Source organism: Podarcis liolepis, assembly GCF_965112155.1.
Source record: "Podarcis liolepis genome assembly, chromosome: 16".
NCBI lineage: Eukaryota > Metazoa > Chordata > Lepidosauria > Squamata > Lacertidae > Podarcis > Podarcis liolepis.
Genome location: NC_139567.1, coordinates 44,107,673 through 44,135,285, shown reverse-complemented (window position 1 = coordinate 44,135,285; position 27,613 = coordinate 44,107,673). Strand labels below are relative to the sequence as shown.

At 51.5% G+C, this 27,613-nt stretch overlaps 1 protein-coding gene across 2 annotated transcripts; it reads left to right on the top strand.

The window, feature by feature from the left end:
• The first annotated feature begins 312 nt into the window (after positions 1–312).
• On the top strand, positions 313–26,100 carry TRAF4 (TNF receptor associated factor 4). Of its 2 annotated transcripts, none has more exons than XM_083480050.1 (8): positions 313–789; positions 17,421–17,472; positions 18,759–18,863; positions 20,026–20,187; positions 21,203–21,364; positions 22,142–22,297; positions 24,127–25,595; positions 25,749–26,100. In XM_083480050.1, the coding sequence occupies exons 1-7, from the start codon at positions 650–652 to the stop codon at positions 24,757–24,759; spliced, it is 1,410 nt and encodes a 469-aa protein (XP_083336176.1). In that variant the 5' UTR covers positions 313–649; the 3' UTR covers positions 24,760–25,595; positions 25,749–26,100. The 2 variants fall into 2 exon arrangements, with proteins under 2 accessions (XP_083336176.1, XP_083336175.1); XM_083480049.1 differs by lacking the exon at positions 313–789 and adding an exon at positions 4,162–4,440.
• The last annotated feature ends 1,513 nt before the right edge of the window (positions 26,101–27,613 follow it).

Sequence of the window (27,613 nt, the reverse complement as noted above, 5' to 3'; positions counted from 1 at the left end):
AACCTTAGAAGATCCTGCTGGAGCAGGCCCTGTTCTCACAGTGGCCTCCCAGGTGCCCCCCAAGCAGGATTTGACCACAAGAGCCATCTCCCCTCCAACAATCAGCATTCAGAAGCATCGCTGCCTCTGACGAGCCGTTGTGGCTAATACCCATCCATACTCCTCCTCTATGAATTTGTCCAACTCTCTTTTAGTGCCATCCAGGTTCCTGCCTCCTGCAGCGGTGAGTTCCACCGTTTAACTGTGCTGCGTGAGGAAGGACTTCCTTTTAACTGCCCTGACTTTTCCAACCTTCAGCTGCAGTGGCTGGGCAGAAGGCGTAGAGAGGGAGAAGCTGTTCTGCTACTCCCCAACTTCCGTGTTGCCCCACTGGGCCTCAGGGCCACCCCAGGAAGGGCCCCAAGCCACAGTGTCCTGTCCAGGCCTGTTTTTGGGGAGGCCCCATTCATTCCCTGAGCAGTGGGGCGGAGGCTGCAAGACCCAGACACTAGTCAAAACTCACAAGGCCTATGCTCAATTTGCATAGCTTTCCCCGCTGCCATTGACATGCTTCTCTTCCTCTTCTTGGGCTCGAGAGAGAGATGTGCTTGGGACTGCCCTGACAGGAGAGAGAGAGAGGCTGAACTGGGTAAACTTGCCCGAGCTGCGCATGGAGCCTGGTGCTTTGACGGCCGTGTGTCGACACAGATCCCAGATCCCTCTGTGCGACCAACGTGTGGAGCGAGCAGCGGGAGAAGGTCAAGGGACTTTGAGAAAGCAGACCCCTCCAGCACAGCCAGCTGATAAGAGGTACAAAGCTCAGAACAACTCCTGGAGGGCAGGGCGAGTGGCAGCTTCCAGTCACAATGGCTGTGTTGTGTCTCCACTGCCACAGGCAGTGTACCACTGGATTAAGGTTGCTGGGAATCACAGGTGGGAAGAGTTGCTGTCCTTGTGCTCAGGTCCTGCTTGGTGGTTTTACATGTGGGCATCTGGTTGGCTCCTATGAGAACAGGATCCTGGGCTAAGTGTCCACCCCCCCCCTCGGCCTGATCCAGCAGCTTTATTGCGCTACAGTGGTGCCCTGCAAGACAAATGCCTCGCAAGACGGAAAACTCGCTAGACGAAAGAGTTTTCCGTTTTGGAGGTGCTTCGCAAAACGAATCTCCTATGGGCTTGCTTCGCAAGACGAAAATGTCTTGTGAGTTCCTGCGGGTTTTTTTCCTCCCCCCCTTTTTCTAAGCCGCTAAGCCGCTTATCAGCTGATCCGATAAGCCAATAAGCCGCTAAAAGCCGCGCTAAAAGCCGCTAATAGTGCTAATCCGCTAATCCGTCAATGGGCTTGCTTCGCAAGACAAAAAACCGCTAGACGAAGAGAATCACAGAACGGATTCTTTTCGTCTTGCGAGGCACCACTGTATTTAGGCCTTTCTTGAACAATTGAGACTGTTCCACACATCTTTCGGCCTCTCCAAGCTGCCATGTTGGGCTGCTGACCACAAAAGGCTGCCACATTGGTCAGTGTGCGCCAGGGCTCAGTAGCAGAGCACCTGTCCTCAGGTTCTCCAGTTAAAAGGCTCTTAGCGGCAAAAGACACACACACCCCTTCTCTGCCTGAGACCCTGGAGAGCAGCTGCCAGTCAGAGAGAGCAGAACTAGGCTAGATGGACAAAGGCTTTGAGTTGGAATATGAAATGTCCATTGTTGCATTGACTTTGCCAGCAGGATGTTCTAAACAGCGCAGTTGGTACAGCATCTTAATCTCAGGGTTGTGCGTTCGAGCCCCACATTGGGCAAAAGATTCCTGCATTGCAGGGGGTTGGACTAGATGACCCTCGTGGTCCCTTCCAGCTATGATTCTGTGATCCGCAAGGCCTCGTTTTTTGCTTTCGAAGCTGGTGTCTGAGCTGCAGAAAAAGTGAGGGGACATCCTGCCTCGCCGCCACCGATGCCTTTGGGCTTGTTTGGGCCCAATGAAACCAGGCGTTACAAATAATAATTTATCCTTAATGAGCCTGTGCAGTGTAGGGTAGGGGTGTTGGACCTGGACCTGGAAAAGACCCCAGTTCAAATCCCCTTTCGTGGGCCAGGAAGGGGCCAGTCACTGCCTCCCAGCCTGACCTACACCACAGGGGATTAAACGAGGAAGGATAAGAACCACGTGAAACACCTTGAGCTCCTTGGAGAAAAAGGTGGAATATAAACACAGTAAATAAAACAGAAATAACACACCTGGACGGTGGTGGCATCAGAACATAATTTTGCTTGAGGGGGAATTTTGGGCAAGGGGCAGTGACTTAGCCCCCGTGGCATCTGTCCTCTGCTGGGGGTTTTGATAGACTTCCAAGTAAGCCCAGGGCCACAGACTCATCCGAATTCCTAGTTTCTAATCTATACATGTTGTGAAGATGGTGCCTTCTAAGTAGATCACATGGTTCAGCAACGGAGTGTGTATGTGATGCTATATGCATCTGGGGGCTCCAACTTCTTCCTGCTATGGGGGTGGGGAGAGGAATCTCCTGCTAGCTAATTAAAGAAAGTAGGTGAGAGTTGGAGAAGCAGGAGAGGAAGGCAGCAGAAATCGGGTGCATCAAAGGGAAACTGCAGCAGATTTGCATCTTCTCTTCCCTGGGGGTTTGTGTGTGTGTGTGTGTAGATGTAGTTTTGTGTCACAAACAGGGCAGGGGGCCCACACTGCACAACCCCCCCCATTCCCCTGCACCAGCTGAAATCAAGAGCAGCTGTGTACTGTTTCCATGGCCTTGGTGGTCTGCTGTGGTCTGGGGGTGGGGGCGTGGAGAGGAGTTAGACACCCATCCTGCAGCTGTGCAGTCCTCCCACGGCAACCACTGATGAGGAACACACACACATGTGCTTGAGCCACCAAGAGACAGAGAGAGAGAGAGAGAGAGAAACTGGGGGCGGCAAGGGAAGCTCTTTACTCAAGCTCAGTGAGAAGCAGCTGTCTTCTCTGCAGGCCGTGGAATCATTGGAAGGGACCCTGGGGGCATCTAGTAGTCCAACTCCCTACAATGCAGTGATCTTTTGTCCAACGTGGGGTTCGAACCCCCAGCCCTGAGATTAAGAGTCTGCTTCTCTACAGATGGAAGTGTAGGGAAGTAGGAGGACGTGAAGGGACATCAAGTCACCTCCTGATGCAAGCCAGGGTGGAACCATGTGGTATCAGGGTGGAACCATGTGGTATTTGCGGCCCCAGGACTGTGCCCTTAGGAGGGTCTGCCTGACCAATGCCATTGGAGGCAGAGACATACCTAGGCATTGGCCAGGCTGGACCCTGCTAAGGGCACAGGGACGCAAAAATCACACAAAAAATAAAAATTAAGAGAGCCAGCAATTGCCAAAGGTACCAGGGAGAGGGATGTTGATACAGCTTTTCGCCAAAGGAGCAAGGAATTTGCCTCTCTGGGTGGTGGATTAGCAACTGGTAGTATGTGGGCCATTACTGGCCAGCGGAGAGGGACGCTTCTCTGATTTGGAGGGCTGGTTTTTCTTCTGTTTCTGGCAGATCCTCCCCATTTGCCCCAAGAGCTCTGCAGCTGGATCGGGCCCACGGCCCACCTAGTCCTGACTCCTGCTCCCACGGTGACCCCCCCAGAGGGACCAGAGTGAGCAGCAGCAACTCTCCGCACTTGAGATTCCCCGCGACTGCTACTCAAGAGTCATTTGCTTCTCCTTGCCTTCCGGGTATGGCGCCTGCAGCTGTAGAAAAAGACCCCAGCGCTCCAAACCTGGGGAACAGAATGCTCTCTCTCAAAAGCGGGGGGGGGGGGCAAAGTTGGCAGCCCTCCCAAGGCAAAAGAAAGACAGAGAATGCGAGTTACAGATAGGTAGCCGTGTTGGTCTGCCATAGTCAAAATAAAAAAATTCCTTCCAGTAGCACCTTAAAGACCAACTAAGTTAGTTCTTGGTATGAGCTTTCGTGTGCATCTGAAGAAGTGTGCATGCACACGAAAGCTCATACCAAGAGAAAGCGAGGGGAGGCTCAGCCTGCAGTAGAAGATAAAGAACCACCCGAAGCAGAGAAGCGGGGAAGCGTCCCTCGACGGCAGAGGAGCGGAGGAAAGGAGCGAAGTTGGCAACCCTCCCGAGGCGGGGCGGGGAGGCGGAGAGAGCGCGGGGAGGGGAAGGACTCTTTGGAGAGGCGTGGCGTTGCCTTGCCTAGGCGAGCCTAAGTCGGCGCTGCGCACAATAGGGAGAGGGGTCGCCCGGCAGGACCTGCGAGGCCGGCGGGCGCAGGAGGCGACAGGGGCGGCGCGGGGCCTGCGGAGGCGCCTCTCCCCGCCAGGCCGGCGGGACCATGCCGGGCTTCGACTACAAGTTCCTGGAGAAGCCGAAGCGGCGGCTGCTGTGCCCGCTGTGCGCCAAGGCCATGCGCGAGCCCGTGCGCGTCTCCACCTGCGGCCACCGCTTCTGCGACACCTGCCTGCAGGAATTCCTCAGGTCAGTCCCCGCGGAAGGACCAGCCCAGCCGGGCCGGCCAGGGGGCGCGATCCGGTCGCAGGAAGACGGAGGCGCACGGCCCCTGCGCGCCTCTCCAAAGCGCGCTTGCTTGGAGAGCCCCGCTCGCGCGCCCTGGGCGCACCGCCGCCTGCCCGGCTCGCCGCCTCCTTTGTTCCGCGCCCGCTTCATTCCTAGGGAGAACTGGGGGGGCCCCCACCCGCCTCCCTCCTTGGGGGCTCCCCCCATTTCCCAACACTTGGCTCGGCAGCGGCAAACGGGATAGGCCGCTTCTCTGAGCGTGTGCAGAGCGCGGCGGCGCGGAGTCTTGCTGGGCTGCCTCCCTCTCCCACCTCACTCTCTTCTATTGTTCTGCCTGCTATTGTCTCACCTTGAAGGGTCCCTCCTGTCTTCCCCACCCCAACCCGGTTGTCAAGGGCCTCGGAAAAAGAGGGGTGCCTTCTTCGCGGATGGTCGGCGACGAGCTGAAATAAAGCCTCTGTCTGCAGCGGCAGTCTACCGCGAACTGTCTGCTGTTGGGAGCCAACACGGGGGCCTGTTTGTGGATTTATTGCTGACCTCTGTTGGAAGCGGGATGCTGGGCTAGGTTGGGGGGGGGGGAGTTTGCGGAGGGGTCTGTTTGATCCAATAAGTCTCTTCTGCCTGTTGAAGCCAGCAAGGATTGACGTCTCCTTTCGTCCGAGGGAAGCCAAAGAAAGCATTGCTTTGTGTGTTCTGGGCCTTGGGAAACAGGTTTGGGGCTGCTCTGAGCCCCCCGGGCGTGGCTGAGGTTTGGGGTTATCTGCCCCTTAACTCCGTGATTTGAACCTCTGAATCAGAGTCCGGCTGGGTTGGACCCAGCACCCACCCAGCAGAGCCGGAGAGCCACAGTTGGGTCCTCAGTGGAGAATCCCACCCCCCTTTTGCAGTAGGTTAGCTGGACCTGTCTGCGTATAATTAAGGCGGCTTCCGTCCTCCCTTCCTGATTAAATTCAGGACCATGAGGACTGGTGTCTTGTATTCTTTTTTAGGGAAAGGGCCTTAGCTCAGTGCTGAAGCACTTTCTGCTTCGCAAGCAGAAGGACCCCGTTTCAGTCCCCACTGGCATCTCCATGTCGGGCTGGGAAACCCTCCCTTCCTGAAATCCAGGAGAGCCATTGCTTCCAGCCAGTGCAGACAACACTGAGCTAGATGGATCAGGTGTCTGGTTTGGGGAAGGGCCGTAGCTCAGTGACGGAGCCCTTGCTTTGCATGCAGAAGGTCCGAGGCACAATCCCTAAGTAGGGCTGGGGAGGAAACTTTGCAGAGCCACTGCTGCCAGTCAGTGTTGGCAGACACGGCTGACCTAGCTGGAATAGCAGCCTGACACAACAGCTTCCCATGTTCCTGTTTAAATAAGCCCTTTTATGTGGAACAATGAGGACTGGCGCCTTTATTTCTCAGGAAACTCTGGAGAGCTGTTGCTCCCATTGACCCCCAGCATTAGCTACATGGGGTAGCAGGAGCCTGGTGATGTCCAAAGGTAGCTCTTGCCCACCCCTGATTTCCCATCGCAATTACAAACATCTGTCTTTCCCCTTCCCTTCCCTTCCAGTCCAAGGTTCAAGCCTCTCCCGCTGCTCAGGTGCCCTCTAGTCCGGCTGCTCCCTTGACTCTGCAAAGGCGTGACTTTGTATATGTTTGTGTTTCCTGGGTAAAGGCAGTAAGTTTTCCCGGATCTCCATGGGCGTTGAATAGTTAAGTGTTGGGGATCTGGGAGGGGCTGTAGCGACTGATCTCCTCTGCCCACCCCCACCCCAAAAAAGCTGGGAATTCTCTCTTTCTGCCAACCTCTCTTGTAATAAGATCTCTCTAACTAACAAGCAGGGACTGCTTGTCTGCTTAAGTGAATTTTTCTGGCCTTTGTAGAAAAGCTGCTATTGGGGGGGGTATGTAACGGCAGAGAGGCCTGCGAGGCAGGGGGGGGGGCTTGCATGACTGGCAAGGGGGGGCGGGCGGGAGAGGTGCTTAGCATATTGGCACCAAGGTCGCTTTGCAGTTAGCCTCCTTGCGGCTTCCCAACAACCTTGCCAGGTTGGCCTTGGCTGATTGCATTTTAGAGGCAGGGAAGGGAAGAAGAGAGGCAGTATTAAAGCCTCATCCAGCGCTCCTCCCCCCACCCCACCCCAAAAAAACTTCCTGATCTACTCAGAATCTGAGCTTTGGTGGAGAAGGGGGGAAGTTGATAAGCCGCTTGCATTCCTGTAATGTTTAACTTTCTTAGATGTCTGGTATTAACCAGGGATTTGAGGGGAGAAGGCCGTACAGCTGTTGTGGCTGCAGGTGGGGTAAGAATCAAGCATTGCACCTGGGCTTGCTAGTTCAGGGGACCCTGCAGGCTACTGGGCAGGGGCCCTTCCTCCCCACCCACTTCACCTGGCTGCCAGGTAGCAGAACAATAGCCAGAGTTTTGGGGTCTGAGCTGAGATGGAAGCAGCTGGAGATACAAAGACCTGCTTGCTCTGTGCTGGGCCCAAAGCTGCAACTAAGCGAGATATTTCGGGGTATAAATGCTGCGAGCCCCTTTAGATCCTATGCTTAAGTTGTACAGGGGTCAGAATGTCCGGTTGGGACCTGGGGGCGACCAGCGTTCGAATCCTCACTCAGCTACGAAGCTCACTGGGTGTGTGGCCTTGGAAGCCGGCCACTCACTCTCAGCCCAGCATACCTCGCAAGGTGGTTGTTGTTGTGAGGATAAAATGGGGAGCAGGAGAACTATGTACAGCGGCTTGAGCTCCTTGCAGGGGAGGGAAGGTAGATAAAAATGCAATAAAACCATATATCTAGAAGACTCCCCCCCCCCTTAGGATACAAGTCCACTCGTCCTGCCCCCAGGAACTGGTATTTGGGGGTGCATTCAAACAGAGACCCCCCTCCACTTTGGGGACGCAGACATGCTCAAAGCTTCTTTATTGCTCCAACTTTGCTTGGCACGTAGGCAAGCTTTCAGAGTTTCACAGAACTGTCAGTCAGCCGGGGACCGTTCCAGGTGTTCCGGAGAATGAGTGTGTGCGTCTGATCCATGGGCCTACTTATTCATGGAGCAGAAAAGACGCCCGCGAGGCAGATTGACAGCGGCTTTTCCAGTTCAAGAGCCCCGTCCTTGCGTAACCGTTTCCAGAGCGTTGCTGCGAAAACGAAACCCGAGTTCTTGTGCGCACCTTGAAGGCCGGCGAGCCTTTTAAACCCAGGGAAAAACTTTGCTAGAATAAATTTTGTGTGCGTCTCCCGGGTGTGGCACAGGCGTTTGGGTCGGCCTGTGCACTCTGCGCGTGTGTTTGGGTCACTGCAGTTTCGTGCGATTTCACAGTTGTCTTTGCGAGCCCCCTCTTACCTTGGGGGACTCGGGTTTGGCCCTCCTTTGGTGAGTTCTGCATGTTTCCAACCCTCTCTCCCCGAAGTGTTGAGGCTGAATTGATGCAATACATTTGTTCGTTTGTTTTATTTACTGCTTTTATATCCCGGGTTTTTCTCCAAGGTGGCATCCATGGCTCCCCCCCCCCCATTTAATCCCCACAACATCCCTGCAAGGGAGATTAGGCTGAGAAAGGCAGTGATTGGCCCCCAAGGTCACCACTTGAGAGCTTCATGGCAGGGGGGGGAATTTGAACCCTGCTCTCTCCCAGGTTTTCGCCCAATGCTCTGACCACTGCACACTGGCTTTCCGTGAACCGGTGCGTGCAATTTCATAGGGACAATTCTTGTTTCTCTCTCTTTCACAGACACATCCTTCTAACTAAATTTTTCTGCTCCTTTGCAGACCCCCTGAACCTTTCCTTTTTGGTTCCTGTTTTCCTGGGGTTCTGGATTCAAGCCTTGCGGAGTGAGGGGATTTGGCTAGGCATGTCTTTGCTTGCCTGGCCCTTGATGCACAACTGTGTGTGAGAGAGAGATAATGAGGGAGACATAAAAGGGTTTTGTGTTTTCAAGAATGCAGAAGGCATTTTTTCTCCCCTGACTTCCTTCATTCCACTGTGGCCTCCCCAGAGAGAGAGCAGATCCATAGGGGGCTGATTGGAGGGGGAGAGGCGCACAGGTGTGGGGAGGGGCAGAGTCAAGAGCCCAAAGCCAAGGAGCTGGATTCCACCCTAAGGCTATGAGATCCTGTGCCTGGGACACCAGAGGGCCATCCAGTCCAACCCCCTGCACTGCACGAATTGCAGTTGAAATTCAGCCCCCTCTTGTGGGTTGTGCTTGAACTCGGAGTCAGGACACAAGAGGGCTGGAAAGAAGGGGGAGAGAAGGAGCTGCCACTAGACCAACTCTGGCTCAGCGCCAGCCACACTGACTGGCAGCAGCTCTCCGGGGTTTCCCCAGCCCTGCCCGGCTATGTTGTCGGGAGTTGAACCCGGCACCTTCTGTGTGCAAAGCTGACAGTGCTTTACTTCCTGTACCTTTTAAAAAGAAGGCAGGATTCTAGTCCACATAGTCGTTGTGAGTAGGAGGCTGATTTGAACAGGAGCAAAGGAAGCTGCCTCAATGGTACATAGGTCCAGCTAGCTCCTCACTGCTTACACTGACTGGCAGAGGCTCTCCAGGGTTTCTGCATGCCAAGCCCTTCTGCATGCCAAGCAGCTGTCCCGACACCCTGAAGACAGGCGATTTAGCCACTTTGCTGTTCCTACTTGGAAAATGGATGCAATCAGGCTACCTTCCTGGGTATTTTACCTGGAAAGAATGGTGAGGAGGTGATTTTTATGCTCAAAGGAGGGGGGCAGGGTCTCTCTCCCTGCAAAGCTCAGCTCCAGAGGTGCAAAGGGTTAAATCTAGAGGGTCTGGAAATTCCCAAGGTGGGGGGTGCTGCGGATTAATCCCCACCACAGCCTGCTGGGCCCATCACACTTGGCTGGGCAGGGAATGCGCTGAGGCAGCAGCCTGGGAAGGGCAGAAAAACCGGTTCTCCCCCTCCCCAACCTTCAGCCAGGCAGATGGAGGTCACTCTGCCCCACAGCTGGGCTGCCTGCACCATCCAGCTTGCCTTTCAGCAGTTCTCCTCTCCCATGTTTGCATCGGCTCAGGGAGATGCACTCTGCATACTCACAGAGGCTTCCTGGGGCCGCTTCACCACGTCCCCAGCCTGAGCACGGGCAGCATCCTTTGTTCCTATTTCAGTTAGCCCTTAATTCGGAACCATGAGGACTAGAACCTTAGCACTCTCTTTTATTTTTTTTAAAAAGGAAAGGGCCGTAGCTCTGTGTGCATCCCCACATTTTTGGTGCCCTGAGACCCAGCTGGACTTGCAGATTGTGGGGGGCATACCCCTGGGCCAGTGCTCTGTTCCTTCAAGGGGTGATGTGCTTGGGGAAGGGAGCGAGGAAGACTACAATTCCCATCATCCCTGACCACTGGTCCTGCTAGCTAGGGATCATGGGAGTTGTAGGCCAAAAACATCTGGAGGAAGCCTGCTCTAATGCCTTTATCTCAGCCTTTCTCAACCTTGGGTCCCCAGATGTTGTTGAACTACAACTCCCATCACCCCTAGCTAGCAAGGCCAGAGCTCAGGGATGATGGGGGTTGTAGTCCAACAATATCTGGGGACTCACAGGTTGAGAACAGCTGCTTAGCTAGTCCCAAGGCAGTCATTTCATGCTCAGCCAAGGCTTCCAGCTCTTGTCTGCTTGTCACTGAGATGGGGAGTCTCTCCCCCCCCCCCCAGCAATTCTTCCAAAAGCTTTGCCCCGATTCCTGCATTGCAGGGGGCTGGACTAGATGACCCATGGGCTCCTCCCAGCTCTGATTCCATTATTCTGCCTGGCTTGCCGCAGAGAGCAAGCTTTTGGGGCGACCTGCCGCCTCTCCGTGCCGCTGCCTTCATCACACTCAAGCAAACGTGGAAGCAAAGAATCGTGGAGTTGCTTAAAATGTATATAGGAAGTGCAGTGTAAGCGATGGAAGTCAATTAATGAAATTTTATTATTGTTTTTATTATCGAGATATTTGTAAAATAAACTTGGAAGAAATTCTTCCAACTTTTCTTCTTCTTTTTTCTCTTTATTTTTTCTTCTGTTCCTTTTTTCATTTATATGTGCTTATTTGAAATATACATGTATGTATCTGCAATATTTTGCTTATATTTTGTAACAATTATGTTAAATAAATTTAAAACTTTAATAAGATTTAGAAGAAGAAGAAGAAGAAAAAAGAATTGTGGAGTTGGAAGGGACCCTGGGGGTCATCTAGTCCAACCCCCCTGTAGCTCAGGATTCCCAGCTGAATCACATCTCTTGGCTGGGGGAGGAGAGGCAGTCGCCCGGCTACATGTGTGTGTTCCTTCCCAGACAGGTCACACACGCTGTGCCCGCCGGCCGTTGCTGCGCGTTTTTCCTTGCCAAGGATCATAGCTGCTTGGCACAGGGTGTCTCGGCCAGGGGTGGCCCCAAAGGACCTCTGTGCCTTCCCGTTGGCTGCCAGGCCCCGCTTGGCATGGGAGGGAGAGCAGCATCGGTGGCAGCCGATCTGATGGAATGGAGCCAGAGCAGGAACTGGCGTTGAAAACAAAGCTGCCCGTCTCATGATGCCATCGCACAGACCTGTGGTGCAGCCACGTTTGGGACGCCATGGACCATCCTGGTCGCCTCGCCTCAAGAAGGAGATTGTCGAGTTGGAAAAGGGGCAGAAAGGGGAGACCGAAATGATGGAGGGGAGGGAGCGGCTCCCCTCTGAAGAAAGGGGGCAGCATTTGGGACCTTTTAGCTTGGAGGAAAGGCGAGGAAGAGGCAGCGCGATGGCAGTTTATCCAATTCTGCATGGCATCAAGGAAAGCGGAAAGAGAGAGAAGTTTCCCTCCCTCTTTCGTGCCCTTAGAAATGGAGGAAGAATCAAAGGTCAAAGAAAGGACCTGGTCATGCGCCGCGTAGTTAAACTATGGAACTCACTGCCACAGGAGGGACTGACGGCCACAAACTGGAGTGGCTTTAAATGTGAACTGTGCCAGTTCCTGGAGAAGAGGGTGATGGATGGTTCCTAGCCAGGACGGCTCTGCTCTGCCTCCACAGTCAGTCTTGCTTCTGAATGGCAGTTGCTGGAAACCGCAGGAAAGGAGAGTTGCTCGTGTGTGCGAATCCTGTTTGCGGGTTTCCCTTTAGGTATCTGGTTGGCCACTGTGAGAACAGGAGGCTGGACAAGGTGGGCCATGGGCTCTTCCTAGTGATATAAGGATTAGAGACCCAAGATGTATATTTTTGATTTTAATAACATTTTGATGTTTCACTTTATTTTCAAGTAACATTTTAATTGTTTTGTTTTTGTTTTTAATTTTTATTGATACAGCAAGAAGAAAACACACACACACACACACACACACACACACACACACACAGGAATTACCAAATTACACACAGGAATAACCATAGACCCATAGTTTTCTTAACAAACAATAAAACATATATTGGTCTTAACACTAAAGACCCAGCCTCCCGTATTTCGATTTCATATTACTTATTGCCAATACACACTTTTATCGTAATTAAACTTTTTCATTATATATTTAATTCCTTATATCTACTTTGCAACTGTTACTGAAGTGCCTCAAATACTGCAACAGAATTTAAACTACTATATTTATTTTTCAAATACCTTCCATTTTGAAGCAAATTCCTGTTTTGATTATGTAACGTTTTAGAATGCATTCGGCTTGAATTTGTCGCCTGCGGTTTGTCCCCCTCCTGCCATCCTCCATTCCCACGTTACCTGACCTTCGAAGGGCAAAGGATGTTTTGCCAAAAGGGATGTGTTGAACAAGCTCTCCTTAAAGCTCGCAGGGAGACACAGGGAGAGGAGAGGGGGGAGAAATTTATGACGCTGTTCCCTTCTTACTGAAGCTCTGGCTGCCTAGACACAACTGTCTGATAAGCTGTAGGTTGAGACCAAATGTTTTGGGACCCCCTGAGGAAGTTGACGCCAGTGTGGAGTCATGTGTCTCAGTCGGTCGAGCATCAGACTTTTAATCTCGGGTCCCACATTGGGCAAAAGATTCCTGCATTGCAGGGGGTTGGACTAGATTACCCTTGTGATCCCTTCCTGTGATTCTGTGATCTTTGTATCTCATGACCTGTAACCTTTCCTGACGTATGTTTAAGAATGCATAGATGTTTTATGACTCTTTGCCGTGTTTGAACTGCTATATATGCTTTTGTCCTGAAGTGCCCCAGGGCACACCTCTGTTGGCACGTTGGGCTGAGCTGTGTCCTATTGCAATCCAGTCGTACCTTGGAAGTCGAACGGAATCCGTTCCGGAAGTCCGCGCGGCTTCTGATTGGCTGCGGGAAGCTCCCACAGCCAATCAGAAGCAACGGAAGCCCTGTCGGACATTCAGCTTCCGAAAGAACATTCAGAAACCGGAACAGTCACTTCTGGGTTTTGATCGTTCGGGAGCCAAAACGTTCGAGAACTAGGCTGTTCGAAAACCAAGGTACGGCTGTAGAAATGTTGGATGCTGGACTTGGAATTAGTTTCCTTGGTTCCGTGGTTTATTTAAGTGATGGCCTCTCACCTGCATAACGAACAAAGGGCTGTCAAAGTGAATTCTTACATTCTTAAGTTCAGAGGAATCTCTGCCCCAGGGAGCTTGCAGTTCATGGCAGACATAGCTTGAGTGTCATCGCTGCTGCTGATCCATCGTGGCTTCTCTGTGATGAATACATAGGCCTTGTGGAGACCCAGATCCCACGACCCCCAGGAGCCAAGTTCTCTGCCCTGGTCCACAGCCCACGGGACCAGTTCTCCTGCCCGTCATGGGCTCCCTGGCTCAGAGGAGAAGCTGAAGGCAGCACCATGCACACGTGGCACGACCTGGTGTGCTTGGCGATGCCGTTTGGAGGGGATGCCGGCGTCAGAGTCCCCGGGTGCAAATAAGAGAGAGGAACTTTGGGCCGGCTGGTGTTTTGTTGGGCAGGAGCCACAGCGGCTCCACTCTCCCAGTAAAGTTACTGAGGATCACAACTGGGGGAGTCTTCCTCCCTCTCTCCCAACACTAGAATTTGTGAAGATGTGCGCTGGAAGGTTCAGGACAGATAAAAGGAAGCTTTTCTTCATGCAGCGCACAGTTAAACTCTGGAACTCCCTGCCACTGGAGCGATAGCCACTCACCGGAATGGCTTTCAAAGAGGATCAAATTTATGGAAGAGGAGAAGACTGTTAATGGCTGCAAGCCAGGATGGCTCCACAGTCAGAGGCGGCGATGGCCTAGGACCCATGTTAAGGTCCACAAATAACAACTCTTTGGAGGTCCCAAGCCTCAGGGAGGTTAGATTGGTTTCAACTAGGGCCAGGGCCTTTTCAGTACTGGCCCCGACTTGGTGGAACGCTCTGTCACAAGAGACCAGGGCCCTGCAGGACTTGACATCTTTCCGCAGGGTCTGCAAGACAGAGCTGTTCCGCCTGGCCTTTGGTCTGGACTCTGTCTGACCCTTATGTTGCCCTCCCCTTATGGTCTTGATTTATCGGCTACTTTAAAATGAGGCTGCATTTTAAATTGCATTTTAACCTGTATTTTAAATTGGTTTTTTTCCCCCTTCTCTTTTTCTCCTATTACGTTTTTACTGTGATTTTATTGGTGCTAGCCACCCTGAACTCGGCTCTGGCCAGGGAGGGTGGGGTATAAATAAAAATTATTATTAGCCCTGTTGCTGGAAGCCGCAGGAAAGGAGAGAGTTGCTCTTGCACCCGGATCCTGCTTGTGGGTTTCCCATTGGGGTGTCTGGTTGGCCCCTGTGAGGACAGGATCCTGGACTGGGTGGGACCCCCTTTGGCCTGATCCAGGCGTCAGGCTCCCCTCCATCCTGCTGCAGTCTCACGTCTTGTTCTGGTGTGAAGCAGCTCTCTTGTCTCCTGGCCAAACCACAGACAAGGGCTTGGCTCTCTCCCTGCGCTGGCAGCCTCTTCTCGGATCCAGCCCCCAGCAGCTGCCTGGTTTTTCCCACAGCTGCCACCCCCGGTTTCGAGTTTCCTGGAGCCGGCAAAGTTGTTTTTCATCATCTGTCGGGCCGGCTTTGTTTCAGCAGCTCTAAAACACACAGCCATAAGCAGTCCTAGAATAGGAGCGTTGGAGGGGGACCCCAAAGGTCTTCCAGTCCAACCGCCTGCCCTGCAAATCGGAATATTGTGAGAGCCATGCGCGGTCAGAATTTTGGGTTTGGCAAGTAAAGAGGCAACACGATGGGAAATTTACGAATGGAGGATGCAAAGAGAGAAAAGCTCTTCTCATAACACCGGAACCATGAATGCTGGAAGATCCAGGAGAGGGAAAAGGAAGGAATTAGTCATGTAGCGCGGGGTTAAACTGTGGAACTCCCTGCCACAGGAGGCAGAGATGGCCGCCAACCTGTGTGATAGGAATTTTGAGGTCTTAGATATATGTTAAATGTTCATAAGTGTACCAACCAAGCACTTACATAGATCAGCACCGGAAGGCCAACCTGAACCCATTTTGATTCCCAAACTGAGCAAATGTTTTCTCTGCAAGGTTAAAGGAAAATGGAAAAGCCTCCCCATTGTCTTTTCCTTCACAAATCCTGTCTTAAAGGCAAAGGATTTGGCTCTGGAACTAAATATTTATCATTGCAAAAGACTGGCGGGGCAATCCAATCAAGTGACCATTAAACCGGTAACCTGGCAGACAGGAGGTAAACAAAGCACTCAGATTTCTGCTGTAGACCGCCCTTTCTGTGATGTAGGTATGATGTTTCTGGGGGGTGGTCTTGGGTTATACCCCTTCTGTGATGTATGTATGATGTTTCTGGGGGTGGTCTTGATCTACAGGGTGGCAATTTCCAAAGACCAGCATTGTTCTGGTCACCTCAGACTTGCTGCAGTAGCAAAATTTTAAAATGTAGTATTTTTGTTTTGCTTTGCTTTGAATGTGTTTGGCTGACCACCGCTTAGTTCAGATGCCAGGAGCACCCCAATAGACTCCCAATTTGTGCCTAGCCAGCAGGCGTAGTGGTTAGCGATGGATTATAGGACTCTGGGAGACCGGGTGCGAATCCCCACTCTGCCCATCTGGACGCTCACCAGGGCAACTTTGGGCCTTCTCAGTCTGGTCTCCCTCACAGGGTTGTTGTGAAATGGGGAGAGAGTCCTTGTGGGGCACCCCCCCCCGAGATCCTTGGTGCGAAGGTGGGGTGTAGAGGTGATAACAAATAGGTCAGAGTGACCGTTTTTCAAATACACAGCACAAATTTACCTCTTATACAAATATTGCGGCACAGTATATGCAAATGTCTGGCTTATTTAAAACTATATAGAACCTTTATTCTCAAGAATAATGGAGCTCACAGGTGCAGAATACTTTTTTGAATATTAATCTTGCTTGTAAAAGGAATCGTTGTACGAGTTGATATTTATTTATCCTTTTGGAGCTTTGCTGTATCCTTGTACTTTTGTCCTTCCAGGCTGTGACGCTTTATGGTTTAATTATTTTCTTCTGTTTTGTGTGCACTTTTTGCTGCTGTTAACACTTTTTAAAAACCCCACACAGATCAGAGAAAATAAAGGAAATCCCTGTTAGAGAGTGCTTGGGTGGGGGGGTGTATTAGGAAACATCTCACGAGACAGTTTGGAGCCCGGGTGGCCTAGTGGTTAAGAGTCTCGGACTAGGACCTGGGAGTTCGAATCCTCACTCAGAAGCCAGACCTTGGAAGCTAGTCACGGCCTCTCAGCCTGCCTTGGAGGGTTGTTGGGTGGATTAAATGAGGAGCGGGGAGAACTTTGTAGGCCACCTTGAGCTCCTTGGAGAATAAAAGTGAGCTATAAATGCCCCACTTTGGCCCCTGGGTCTCCCATTTCCTCTGCAAAGCCAGGACTGGAGTGTTAACTTTGCAGGGCCCCCGTGGCGTGAAGCTGGGGGGTGACACACAGTGGGAAATGGGGCAGGGCTTGGCCTGACAGATGTGACGCTGGGATTAGCAGGATCTGGCCCTCTTCCCAGCTCGCTCTTGCTTCCGCCCGGTTGCTCCCGACTATTGAGGTTTGTTTGTTTTATCCCCCCCCCCCAACCGCCACCCTTGCGTGCCACTCCTGGGGCTCTGCTGCCGATGCGGCAGGTGGTTTATGGGGCCGGCTGTGTCCCCCCACCGAGCGAGGATTTCAGACAGATGGAGGGGATTAGAGGAGCCCGGCTGCTTCCTCTCCCTGGCAGAGACCTCCCCAGGTAGAGAGGCAGGGAGCGTTTGCCACGAGAGCAGTTTCGGGAGACTTTCAGAAAGAATTTGCCTTCCATTAGGTCCATTGAGCTCAGTGATGCCTGCACTGACTGGCAGCAGCGAATTTCCAGGGTTTCAGGCAGGGGGACGTTTGCCAGTCCCCCTGTGTTATTATATTTCATTTTGTTTATAAATGATTGTAAAAGGAGGGGGGAGTGGTTTACGAAAAGGATAAACCTGTAAAATTATCACATAGGCAAAATTTAACAACCATAGTTGAAGACAACTCGAAAAGTTAAAACAGCCGTAGACTGAAAAGCAAGCGAGAATGTTTTGAGCTGGTACAGGGAATAATGGGCTTGCCTTGTATCAATAGGCAGGGAGTGCAGCTGCACAAAAAGACTTGAGTTCTTGCAAACGTGGAACGGGAATTGTGCGGCACCCGTTAACAGCGCCAGTTTTGCCAATCGAAGCGGGTGCGTGGGCACAGATGGGAAGGGCGATCTCTACTGGGATTGAACCTTCTGCATGCAGAACATGTGTCCTAACACTGGCCCTTCCCCCCGATAAAACAAGATCCCATTCCTCATGTTTCCAAGGAAAGTAATAACTCGTGCAAAATGAGAACAAATTGGTGAATGTGTTTTTATTGGCATGATATATGTGGGAGATGCCTGGTTTTGTAGTGGGGAATATTGGGGGGGGGGGGTAGCTTAATTGGAAGAGCCATTGGGTGAGCTGCTGTGATGTCACAGAAGCTCCTGAGATGGTCAGCTTCTCAACCTCTTCCTTTTCCTCCTGCAGCGAGGGGGTCTTCAAGTGTCCGGAGGACCAGCTGCCCCTTGACTACGCCAAGGTGAGTGCCCCCCACCCACCCAAAGAACCCCTTCCTTCTACTAGCTGAAACGTTGGTAGGCACCGAGGGCTACAAGGGGAGCCCTATTCCTCTCCCCCACTCCCCCTCCCTCTCTCCTCGCCTAAGGACACCTGGATTGTACAGTAAAATCCATATTTAAAAAGTTAAAAATTAACCATTGTGGAAAGACTACTATTCTTAATTGCCTCTCAGAATAGAAGCGCTTTTGTCAGGCCTTTAAATGTAAGAACAGAAGGTGCTTCTTGTCAGTCACTCTTGACAGAGAGAGAGAGAGAGAGAGATTGTATGAATAATAATAATAATAATAATAATAATTAATAATAATAATAATTTTTATTTATACCCCGCCCTCCCTAGCCAAGACTCTGCTCAGGGCGGCTAACACCAAATATAAAACAATTGATTGAAATACAACTTGAAAACAAGATTAAAATACAACATTAAAATGCAGCCTCATTTCAGCAGAAACTCAAAAACTTTTTGGGGGATGAAAACGTCAAGTCTTCACCAAGGCTAACTATCCAGACTGGTCCTACGTGGGCCAGAAAAAAACCAGGGAAGTCCCCAAGTAGGAGTTCCGTCACAGAAGGAAAGAGGAAAAAAGAATATATATAAATACTTTTAAACAAATAAATGGATCAATGAAAGAAGGCATTCTGCGTGTGGTGGGTTCTGCATTCAAAACTCCTCTCCTGCTGCCCCTTGAAAGCTGTTCTGCATGTGGTATTGTGTATTGTATTGTATTGTCCATTGAAACACAAAAAAACCACAGAACCCTTTTTATGTACGCAACCACAGTGGCTAGGATTTTAATAGCGAAAACTGGAAAGTCGACTTAATCCCCAGTGGCAAGCGAACTTGCGAAAATGACTGGGAGAATAAGAGGGAACTTAAACCAGAAAGTCAACAAAGATTGGATAATATTGAAAGAATACTTTAGAAAGTATTACGATAATGCAAATCTCTTGACAGATTTGAAGTATAAGGAAACTATGAAAGTAAAATTTCTTTTGATAAGTAACAGAAAAGTAATAATAATGAAGTGCGTATAGATTAATAAAGTGTAAAAAGTACAATGAGATGAATCGAAAGTTAATGATATGTTGTTAGTTAGTGTCTATGTTTGTTTCTGTGGGGGGGGGTTGTCCTGTTTGTGTTATATGTAAATTGTTTTGTAATAAATAATTGTTTTAATCAAAAGAGGGAAAGAAGGCTATCCTGCAGGTGCTTTTGTTGCGTCTCATATTTCCCCCTTCCTTTCCCAGATCTACCCAGACCCAGAACTGGAGGCTCAGGTCCTGAGCTTGACCATCCGGTGCATACACAGCGAGGAGGGGTGCCGCTGGAGCGGGACCGTCCGCCACCTGCAGGTGAGGAGACAGGCTGGAAAAACCAGAGGTGGGGAGCCCTCAGCCCTCCTGGTATTGGTGTGGTGTGGCGCTCGTCTTCCCTTGACCTAATGTGGTCCATCCCTTAAAAAGTAAGGTTAAGGTTGTAGTCCTCATGGTTTTGAATAAAGCACTGGGGATCAGAGAGCTGGGCTACAGTCCTTAAAAGTAAGGTTAAGAGTGTCGTCCCCACGGTTCTGGACCACAGAGCTGGGGCCCATTCCTTAAAAACAGTGGCATAGCGTGGGGGGTGCAGGGGGAGCCGGCCGCACCGGGCGCAACATCTGGGGGTTAGGGTTAGGGGGCGCAAATCCACGGGTTAGGGGGCGCAAATTACTTGCCTTGCCCCGGGTGCTGACAACCCACGCTACGCCACTGCTTAAAAAGGAAGTTTTTTTAGGTTTTTATTTATACTTTCCCAATTTATACATTTCATTAGTTTTACCATCAATTTGACATTCCAGCATTTGACTTCCTTCCCCCTCTTTCGGCGGTTCCTTAAATTTATTTCTTCATATCTTCTGCATATCCAAGTTTGTTTAACTTGCTCATTTTATTATCTACTGCAGATATATACTCTTTTAAAACTGCAGGTTATTACACTAATCCTGCTAATGGTTTTATATGTTTACAATTTATCTGTAAATATTCAATCAACCATTTCCATTCTTTTACAAAAAGTTTGTTATCTTGATTTCTTCTTCCGCTGAGTTTTGCCACTTCTTCATTATTCCATAAGTTTTTGTATCCATTCTTCCTTTGCTGGGACATCTTTTTAACAATTTTGGGCAAGTAACATTCTTGCTGCTGTAGTAGCTGACATGAATAAATTTCTATACAATTCAGGTAGTTCTGTCCCTATAAGTCCTAAAACTTTTAGGAAGTTAAGATGGTAGTCCTCATGGTTCTGGATTAAAGGTTTGAAATAGGATCTCCTTGGCAGAGTCAGACCATTGGCCTGTCTAGCTCAATATTGCCTACACTGGCTGGCAGCAGCCCTCCACAAAGGATATCTTAGCTTAGACCTTCCTGGGAATCAAACCTGGTGGCCCTCGCTTCCCTGACCTGTGTGGAAGCGAGAGGAAAGGAAGAAGTTTTCTGGCTGACCCACCCCCAATCCTGCTCCCCCCCCCGTCTTGCCCAGGTGCACCTTGGGACGTGCAGCTACAACGTGGTGCCCTGCCCCAACCGCTGTGGGGCCAAGCTGAGCCGCCGCGACCTCCCGCCCCACGTGGAGCACGACTGCCCCCAGCGCCACCTCAAGTGCGAGTTCTGCGGGGCCGACTTCACGGGGGAAGCCTATGAGGTGAGGAGGCGGGGCCGGAGGGGCAGGGCTTGGGAAATGGGGCGGGGTCTCTTGGCCATGGGGTAGCCGTGGAGCGAACCTGGGGGGGCCCGTTTCCGTTGTCAGGATAGACCCTCATCCAAAAGGCACCCGCCTCAGGCCACTCGCTGCTGAGCTGCTGCCATTGGCTGAGCTGCTGTGATGTCACAGAGCTCCTCAGAATGTCAGGGGCATCTAAGAGGCGAGGGAAGGCTTAGCATTAGAATGGGGAGACGGATTGTGAGGTTGGTTTGTTTTGCAAGGGGAGAGAGGCCAGTTGGCTGAGATTTAGCCCAGAGAAAGAGGAGGAACTCTGTCACCTCCAGAAGTCCGTTCAACTTCCATTTGTCCGTTTATATATATATATATTATATATATATAAAATCATTAAAATGTCACAATTCAGTGCTTGGAGCTTGAGGGTCTGTTTGTATGTTTACTTTCTGATTTTCGAGTCGAGCAAATGGTCAGAAAGACAAAACAGGTCTATGTCTGTGCTGCTGTCAATAACTGTCATGCAGTGATTCGCTATTGTGCGCTTTTAATGAATTTTTTTAAAAAATGGATTTAGTAAATTTTTATTCATATGTTTTCACTGCCAGCATGCCAGTGATCTAACATATATTTAAACGTAAATAAATGGGGGTGGGGCCGGAAAACCAGGGAGAGATCCTGAGCTACAGACCTTCGCCTAAAAACATAATAATAATTGAGATTCCTGGTCCTCATGGGTCTCAGTTAAGGAACATAGGAAGCTGCCAGACCTTTGACCCTCCTAGTGAGATGTTGTTCACACTGACCGGCAGCAGCTGTCCTGGGTTTGTGGCCGGGACTCTCCCCAGCGCTGCCTGGAGATGGTTTGAACCTGCCAAGCAGCTGTTCTGCGCTTGAGCTGTGGCCCTTCCCGCAGAGAGGATGCCCAGGCAGGAGGGGTCCTTCTGGTGCCCCCTCCCTCCGTATTAACCCCATAGCCTCTCCCCCTCTCCCCCCCCCCCAGAACCACCAGGGCCTCTGTCCCCAGGAGAGCGTCTACTGTGAAAACAAGTGCGGCGCCCGGATGATGCGACGGCTGCTGTCTCAGCACATGATCTCTGAGTGCCCCAAGCGCACGCAGCCCTGCGGCTACTGCAGCAAGGAGTTCCTGTACGACACCATCCAGGTGGGACCCGGGAGAAGGCGGGAGCTGCGCCAGGGGCGCCGGGGGGCAGGAGGACCGGAGGAGCCCTTGGCAAGCTCCAGAACGTAGCAGAATGGCTTCTTTCCCTTTCCCTTTAATTTGCTCTTTTAAATAATAATAATAATAATAATAATAATAATAATAATAATAATAACAATAATTTTATTATTTATACCCTGATTTCCCCAGCCACTCTGGGCAGCTTACAACATTTCTAAAAACATCAAGCATTAAAAACCTCCCAATACAGGGCTGCTTTCGTTTCCTTATTTACATTAGTTTTCCAAATCTTACTGTATTATGAATTTAGATTCAGATAGGAAGCTGTGTTGGTATGACGCAGAAGAAATAAATTTTAAAAATTGTCCAGCAAACTTAGTTGGTCTCTAAGGTGCTACTGGACAATTTTTTTAAAAAAAATTTATTTCATCTGTATTATGAAAAACTTTAATAAAAAAAGTCTTACATCAAGCAATAAAAAGCTCCTAATACAGGGCTGTTTTCTTTTTCTTATTTACATTAGTTTTCTAAATCTTACTGTATTATGAAAAACCTTAACAAAAATCTTGCATCAGGATTTAGTAGAACTGTTAATAGAGTGCAGGATTTGCAGCTAAAGAAACCTCCCAACCTTTGAAACCTCCCAGGAATCCTAGAATTGCAGAGCTGAAGAGGGAACCCCCCCCCCAGGGTCACCTAGTTCACCCCCTTGCAAACTGTCTTGGAGTTTGTCTGAATCCTCTTCCTCCGCTCCCCCAGAACCATGAGTATCAGTGCCCGCGTTACCCCGTGCCTTGCCCGAACCAGTGTGGGGTGCCCAGCATCGCCAGGGAAGACCTCAGCGGGCACTTGAAAGAGAACTGCACCACGGCACTGGCACTCTGCCCCTTCAAGGAAGCTGGCTGCAAGCACCGGGTAAGGCCTTCCTCCTCCCTTCGCGCAGCCTTTCCTTTACTGCTGTGCCTGCCCCTCACCCCAGTCTCGCTCTCTGACGAGGCCCGGCATCCAAAAACCCTCTCCGCTGCGGCACAAGCCCTTTCAGAGTTACTGCCGTGTTATTTTCAGAGTCATTGCCATGGCCAGCTCTACCTCTCAGGGTTGTTGTGAGTTTAAGGGGGAGAGCTGTGTACACTGCCTTCAGCTCCGAGGGGGGAATGTAATAACAGAGAATGAGAGGGATGATTAAAAAAAAGGGGGACAGGTTTTCTGAAATGGGGAGGTCCATTTTTGAAAACTGTTTTATCCATTTTTCTGGGTCCCCAGAAGCAATTTCCCTTCTTTTAGCAATGGGTGCCCAGTTCCCATTTTATTTGTGGGCATTCTCAGTTAACTAGAAGGGTTTTTGAGGACTGTGTTAAAGATCATTGGAGGTTTGGGACAGGTCCTCCTTCACCGCAGGGCTGTCGTTGACTTGTTGGACCCTGCTGCTGTCTCAGGATGTGTCTGACAATGGCCGTAGGCTGTGAGGGCTTTTAATAAAGGGGGGTTAGGCAAATTTCTGGAAGAGGAAGAGGCAATCAAAAGCTGCTTGGTGTGGAGGGTCAGTGGAGCCTCCAAGACGCAGAGCAGTCTACCTCTGAATGCCAGATTCTGGGGCAAGTGAGGAGAAGGCAGCTGCTTGGCCACTGGAGGAAACGAGAGGAATCTGGTTGCTGGATAACAACCCTCAAAGTGGTTTACAAAGAAAATAAAACAATAAAATTATCACTAAAGCGGCTCTTTAAAACACCCCAAAGATAAAATCAACAACAAACTAGAAACAAGTTAAAACTTGTCCCAGCTTTCTAAACATCTGGGTAGGCTTGTTTAGACAAAAATGTCTCCAGCAGGGGCCGAAAAGAGGACGGCAAAGGCTCCTGCCTGATATCAATAGGCAAGGAGTTCCAAAGTGCAGGTTCTGCCACACTAAAGGACCAAGTTCTTATAAATACGGAAGGGGTCTCACATGGCAGAGGTGACAATTCTGGTTCTCCCAATCGAAGCAGGCCTGGATGGGGTCAGCGGATCTCACAGGCAAATTGGCCGCAAGCTGTTAAGGGCTTTGTATATTAATAGCAACGCCTTGAACTTGGTCCGAAAGCAAGTGCAGTTCTCTGAGCGCAGGAGTTAAGTGCCAACAAGGCCTCCTCCTGTCAGCAACTGGGCTGCAGCATCCTGCCGCAATGGAAGCTTCCGGATCAGGAGCAAGGGAAGCCCTGGTTAAAGCTCATTGCAGTAGTCCAGTGTCGAAGTCCCTGTGCAAGAGAGGAAGGAGGGGGAAGCAGTGGCCACAATCTTGGCTGGCTTTGAAAGAGGACTAGGCAGATCCAGGGAGGAGGAGAAGGCTGTTGATGACCACCAACCAGTCAGAGGCAGATTCTGCTTGCAGGTTTCCCATAATGGACATCTGGCTGGCCACTGTGAGAACAGGAATGTTGCGCTAACTGAGCAACTGTCCTGAAGCAGCGAGCTGTTCTTACACGCAGGTCGGTCTTGTGTTCGAATCCTGCTTGCGGGCTTCCTTCCAGGGGGCATCTGGTTGTGAGAAGAGGAGGCTGGGCTAGGTGGGCCCTGGCCTGATCCTGCCCGGGCTCCTCTTCTTACCCTTGACCTGAACTACAGAATTCAGCCTTCGGAGACGCTTGCTTTGGTCCGGTTTCCTAGTCCTTGTGATTCTGTAAGGATCAGGCGGGCCGCTGCCCTGATCCCGGCAGCCTGGCCTCTCGTTCTTACGCTGTCCCCGGTCTCTCTCCTCCCCCCCGCAGTGCCCCAAGCTCTCCATGAGCCGCCACCTGGACGAGAGCACGAAGATGCACCTGGGCATGATGTGCGCCCTGGTGGCTCGCCAGCGGCAGGAGCTGGGGGACCTCCGCCGCGAGGTGGAGGAGCTGGCGGTGGGCAGCGACGGCGTCCTGATCTGGAAGATCGCCGACTACGCCCGCAAGCTGCAGGAGGCCAAGGCCCGCAGCAACTTTGAGTCCTTCAGCCCTCCCTTCTACACCCACCGCTACGGCTACCGGCTCCAGGTCTCGGCCTTCCTCAACGGGAACGGCAGCGGCGAGGGCAGCCACCTCTCGGTCTACATCCGCGTCCTGCCCGGCCAGTACGACAACCTCCTGGAGTGGCCCTTCGCCTACCGGGTCACCTTCTCCCTGCTGGACCAGAGCGACCCCTCGCTCTCCAAGCCGCAGCACATCACCGAGACCTTCCTGCCGGACCCCAACTGGAAGAACTTCCAGAAGCCCGGGGCGGGGCGCACGTCCCTGGACGAGAGCCTGCTGGGGTTCGGGTACCCCAAGTTCATCTCCCACGAGGACATCAAGAAGCGCAACTACGTGAGGGACAACGCCGTCTTCATCAAGGCCTCGGTGGAGATCCCCCAGAAAATCATCTCCTGAGCCCCTTCGTCCCCGGAAAGACGGGATTAAATCGGTTCCTGCTTTGCAAGGGGTCAGACTGGATGAGTCTTGGTGCACCCTTGAAACTCTACAAGTCTGTGATTATACGGTTCCCTGGAGGTTTTTAAGCAGAGATTTTTTGGGTAGGGGGGTTCTCTAGCTGTGATTCCTGCATTGGACTAAATGGACCCCAGAAGTCCCTTCAGACTATGATTCTCCGGAGTGCTGCATCTGAAAATATTGTACTCTTGTCTTGCCCAACTTGCCCTTTGTAGTCCTGACCTCTGGATGGATTCTCAGCCTCCCCACCTCCTGAAATGGTGCTAACTTGCTACAGCTCAACAAGGAAATCCTGCCTGCCTTCAGACCATCTCCTCCCCACCCTCCCACCCCAAAGCAGCTGGGCTGCCTCTGTTTTCCTCCCCCCAAAAAATAATAATTCCTCAGCTCTTCTTCCAGAGCACCCTGCCCTGGTCTTTGTCCTTTGGGTCTTGGGTTCAAGAGGCAGGAAGAATGCTTGACCCTTTCCCCCATGGGTTGGCTTTGGGGGGGTGCAGGGGGGAGGGGGGGTCCCCCAGTGAGAGAGCACTGGGGCTTTGGGCTTTGTGATGGGCCAGTCTTCCACCAGATCCTCCTTCTCTCCCCCCACCAAGAAAGCCAGCTTTCCTAGCCATAGTCCTGGGAAGAATGTGTCCCAAAATGGGGGCCTGTCTATCTGTCTGTCTTTCCGTCTGTCTCCCTCGGTGGTCTCTCAGGGATGCCCTGCAATTGCTTTGGACGGACACTGGAGGAGGTTGAGGCCCCTTCTACCTTCCAGGTACGGCCACCGCAGTGGCGTAGCGTGGGGGGTGCATGGGGGGCTGGCCGCACTGGGCGCAACATCTGGGGGGTAGGGTTAGGGGGTGCAAATCCACGGGTTAGGGGGCACAAATTACTTGCCTTGCCCCGGGTGCTGACAACCCACGCTACGCCACTGGGCCACCGGTCAGCATCTTGAGGCTACTGACCCCAATAATCTTCCCTCCTCGTGCCTAGACCCCTTTGCCTCCCACTCAGTTGCCTGGACTGCTCTCCTGTTTAGCGGGGGGAGCAGTAGGGCAGGGAGTGGAGCCCCCCGCCCCCCTACTCCATCACAGAGCCATATTTTGTACAGGGAGCCCAGAGTCTTTGAGTGGATCTGGTCCTCCTTCATCCTCTCTCCTGTTTTTGGAATCAGTTTTCTCCCGCAGGAGGGTTAGGGAGGAGCAGCTGCGATTTCTGCTCCTGACTTCCTTTCTCTGCCTCTCTCTCAGTCTCTCTCTGTGTGTTTTTTTAAAATAAACAATTTCGTGTATTTATTAACCAGGCTCTTCTTCCTTACGTGAGGGTCTTATTCTGCTTGCTGACTCTGAAAGGTCTGACTAAGACCAGTGGATCCCAAACTTTTTTGGGCAGCTGGGGTGGGGCTGGAAACTCAGCTTCAGTGCCCCCTACCCTGAAAAAAGCATTGTTCAGAACAGTGGTCTTACTACCCACTGAGGAGGGTAATAAGCACCATAAAATTTAAAACAGTCACAATTAATTGCACATTTGCTCAAAATCCAGTTAAAACTATTTAGTTTAATTAAGTCGACAGAATGGATGAAGTTGATCCGGTAATACCAGCTTTTCAAAGTCTGAGAGGCATTTATACTTCCAGCCGACCCCTTTCCTCTTAGATCCCACCAAGGTCATCCACTGCCCGCCCCCCCCCCCCAGGAGGCAAGATGCACCCACTTGGAAACCACTGCACTAGATGGCCTTTGGCTGGTGGCGCTGTGGGTTAAACCACAGAGCCTAGGATTTGCGGAGCAGAAGGTTGGCAGTTCGAATCCCCACAATAGCATGAGCTCCCGTTGCTCGGTCCCTGCTCCTGCCAACCTAGCAGTTCGAAAGCACGGCAAAGTACAAGTAGATAAATAGGAAGGTAAACGGTGTTTCCGTGCGCTGCTCTGGTTCACTAGAAGCGGCTTAGTCATGCTGGCCACATGACCCGGAAGCTGTACGCCGGCTCCCTCGGCCAGTAAAGCAAGATGAGCGCCACAACCCCAGAGTCGGCCACGACTGGACCTAGTGGTCAGGGGTCCCTTTACCTTTACCAATGACTTGCCAGTGGGGGGGGGGAGCCCTCGTAGTCGTGCTGTACCCCCCCTTGTGCTGCATGGGGGCAGCCCATTTAGCTCCCAGCAGTAAAGGGAGTTGCCTCCAGGCCTTGCACATGCACAAAACCCACTTGGTGTGCAGAAGGTTCAATCCCGGGGGGCTGGGAGAGTCACTGCAGAAAGCTGCTGCCAGTCAGTGTAGACAACACTGGGCTAGATGGACTGGCAGCTTCCTGTGTTCCTAATTCTCCCTCTTCGCAGCTTTCTCCAGCTGTGTGTTGAAGAAGAGGGGAGAGGGGGCCAGCCATGTTCCCAGCTCCTCCGCGCTGGCCATTGTTGCTCCTGCCTTGGAGCTGGGAGGTTTACATCCCGCTCCTTAAATTACAGAACCTCCTTGGGCTGTGATTTCCTCCTGGCTCTGTCCCAAGGGGCCGCAGGCCGGCAGCGGTGGTGCCAGGCAATGACTGCCTTTGTGGCCGTTGGTCTTCTAATTCTGGAAATGGCAATTTAATTCCAAATATATCACACTGTGTTTTGAGCTGCCGCTGCAATGTGTGGGTTTCTTGGGCCTTGGAAATGCAGCCAGCCAGCCAGCCACAGAGCTAAGCTGCAAACCTAGATCTGCCCCTTTTAGGAACCATAGGCAACCTGCCGGTCCTTCGTGCCTCGACCTTCCTGTCTATACTATGGGGATAATAATACTGGTTAAAAGGATTCTGTGCAGGATGCGAGTC

Excerpts from the sequence above, each read along its gene's own strand:
- TRAF4 (XM_083480049.1), top strand. The coding sequence starts at position 4,298 with ATGCCGGGCTTCGACTACAAGTTCCTGGAGAAGCCGAAGCGGCGGCTG. Across the intron at positions 4,441-17,420 it reads TGCCTGCAGGAATTCCTCAG|CGAGGGGGTCTTCAAGTGTC; the intron begins GTCAGTCCCCGC and ends TTCCTCCTGCAG. Across the intron at positions 20,188-21,202 it reads TCACGGGGGAAGCCTATGAG|AACCACCAGGGCCTCTGTCC; the intron begins GTGAGGAGGCGG and ends CCCCCCCCCCAG.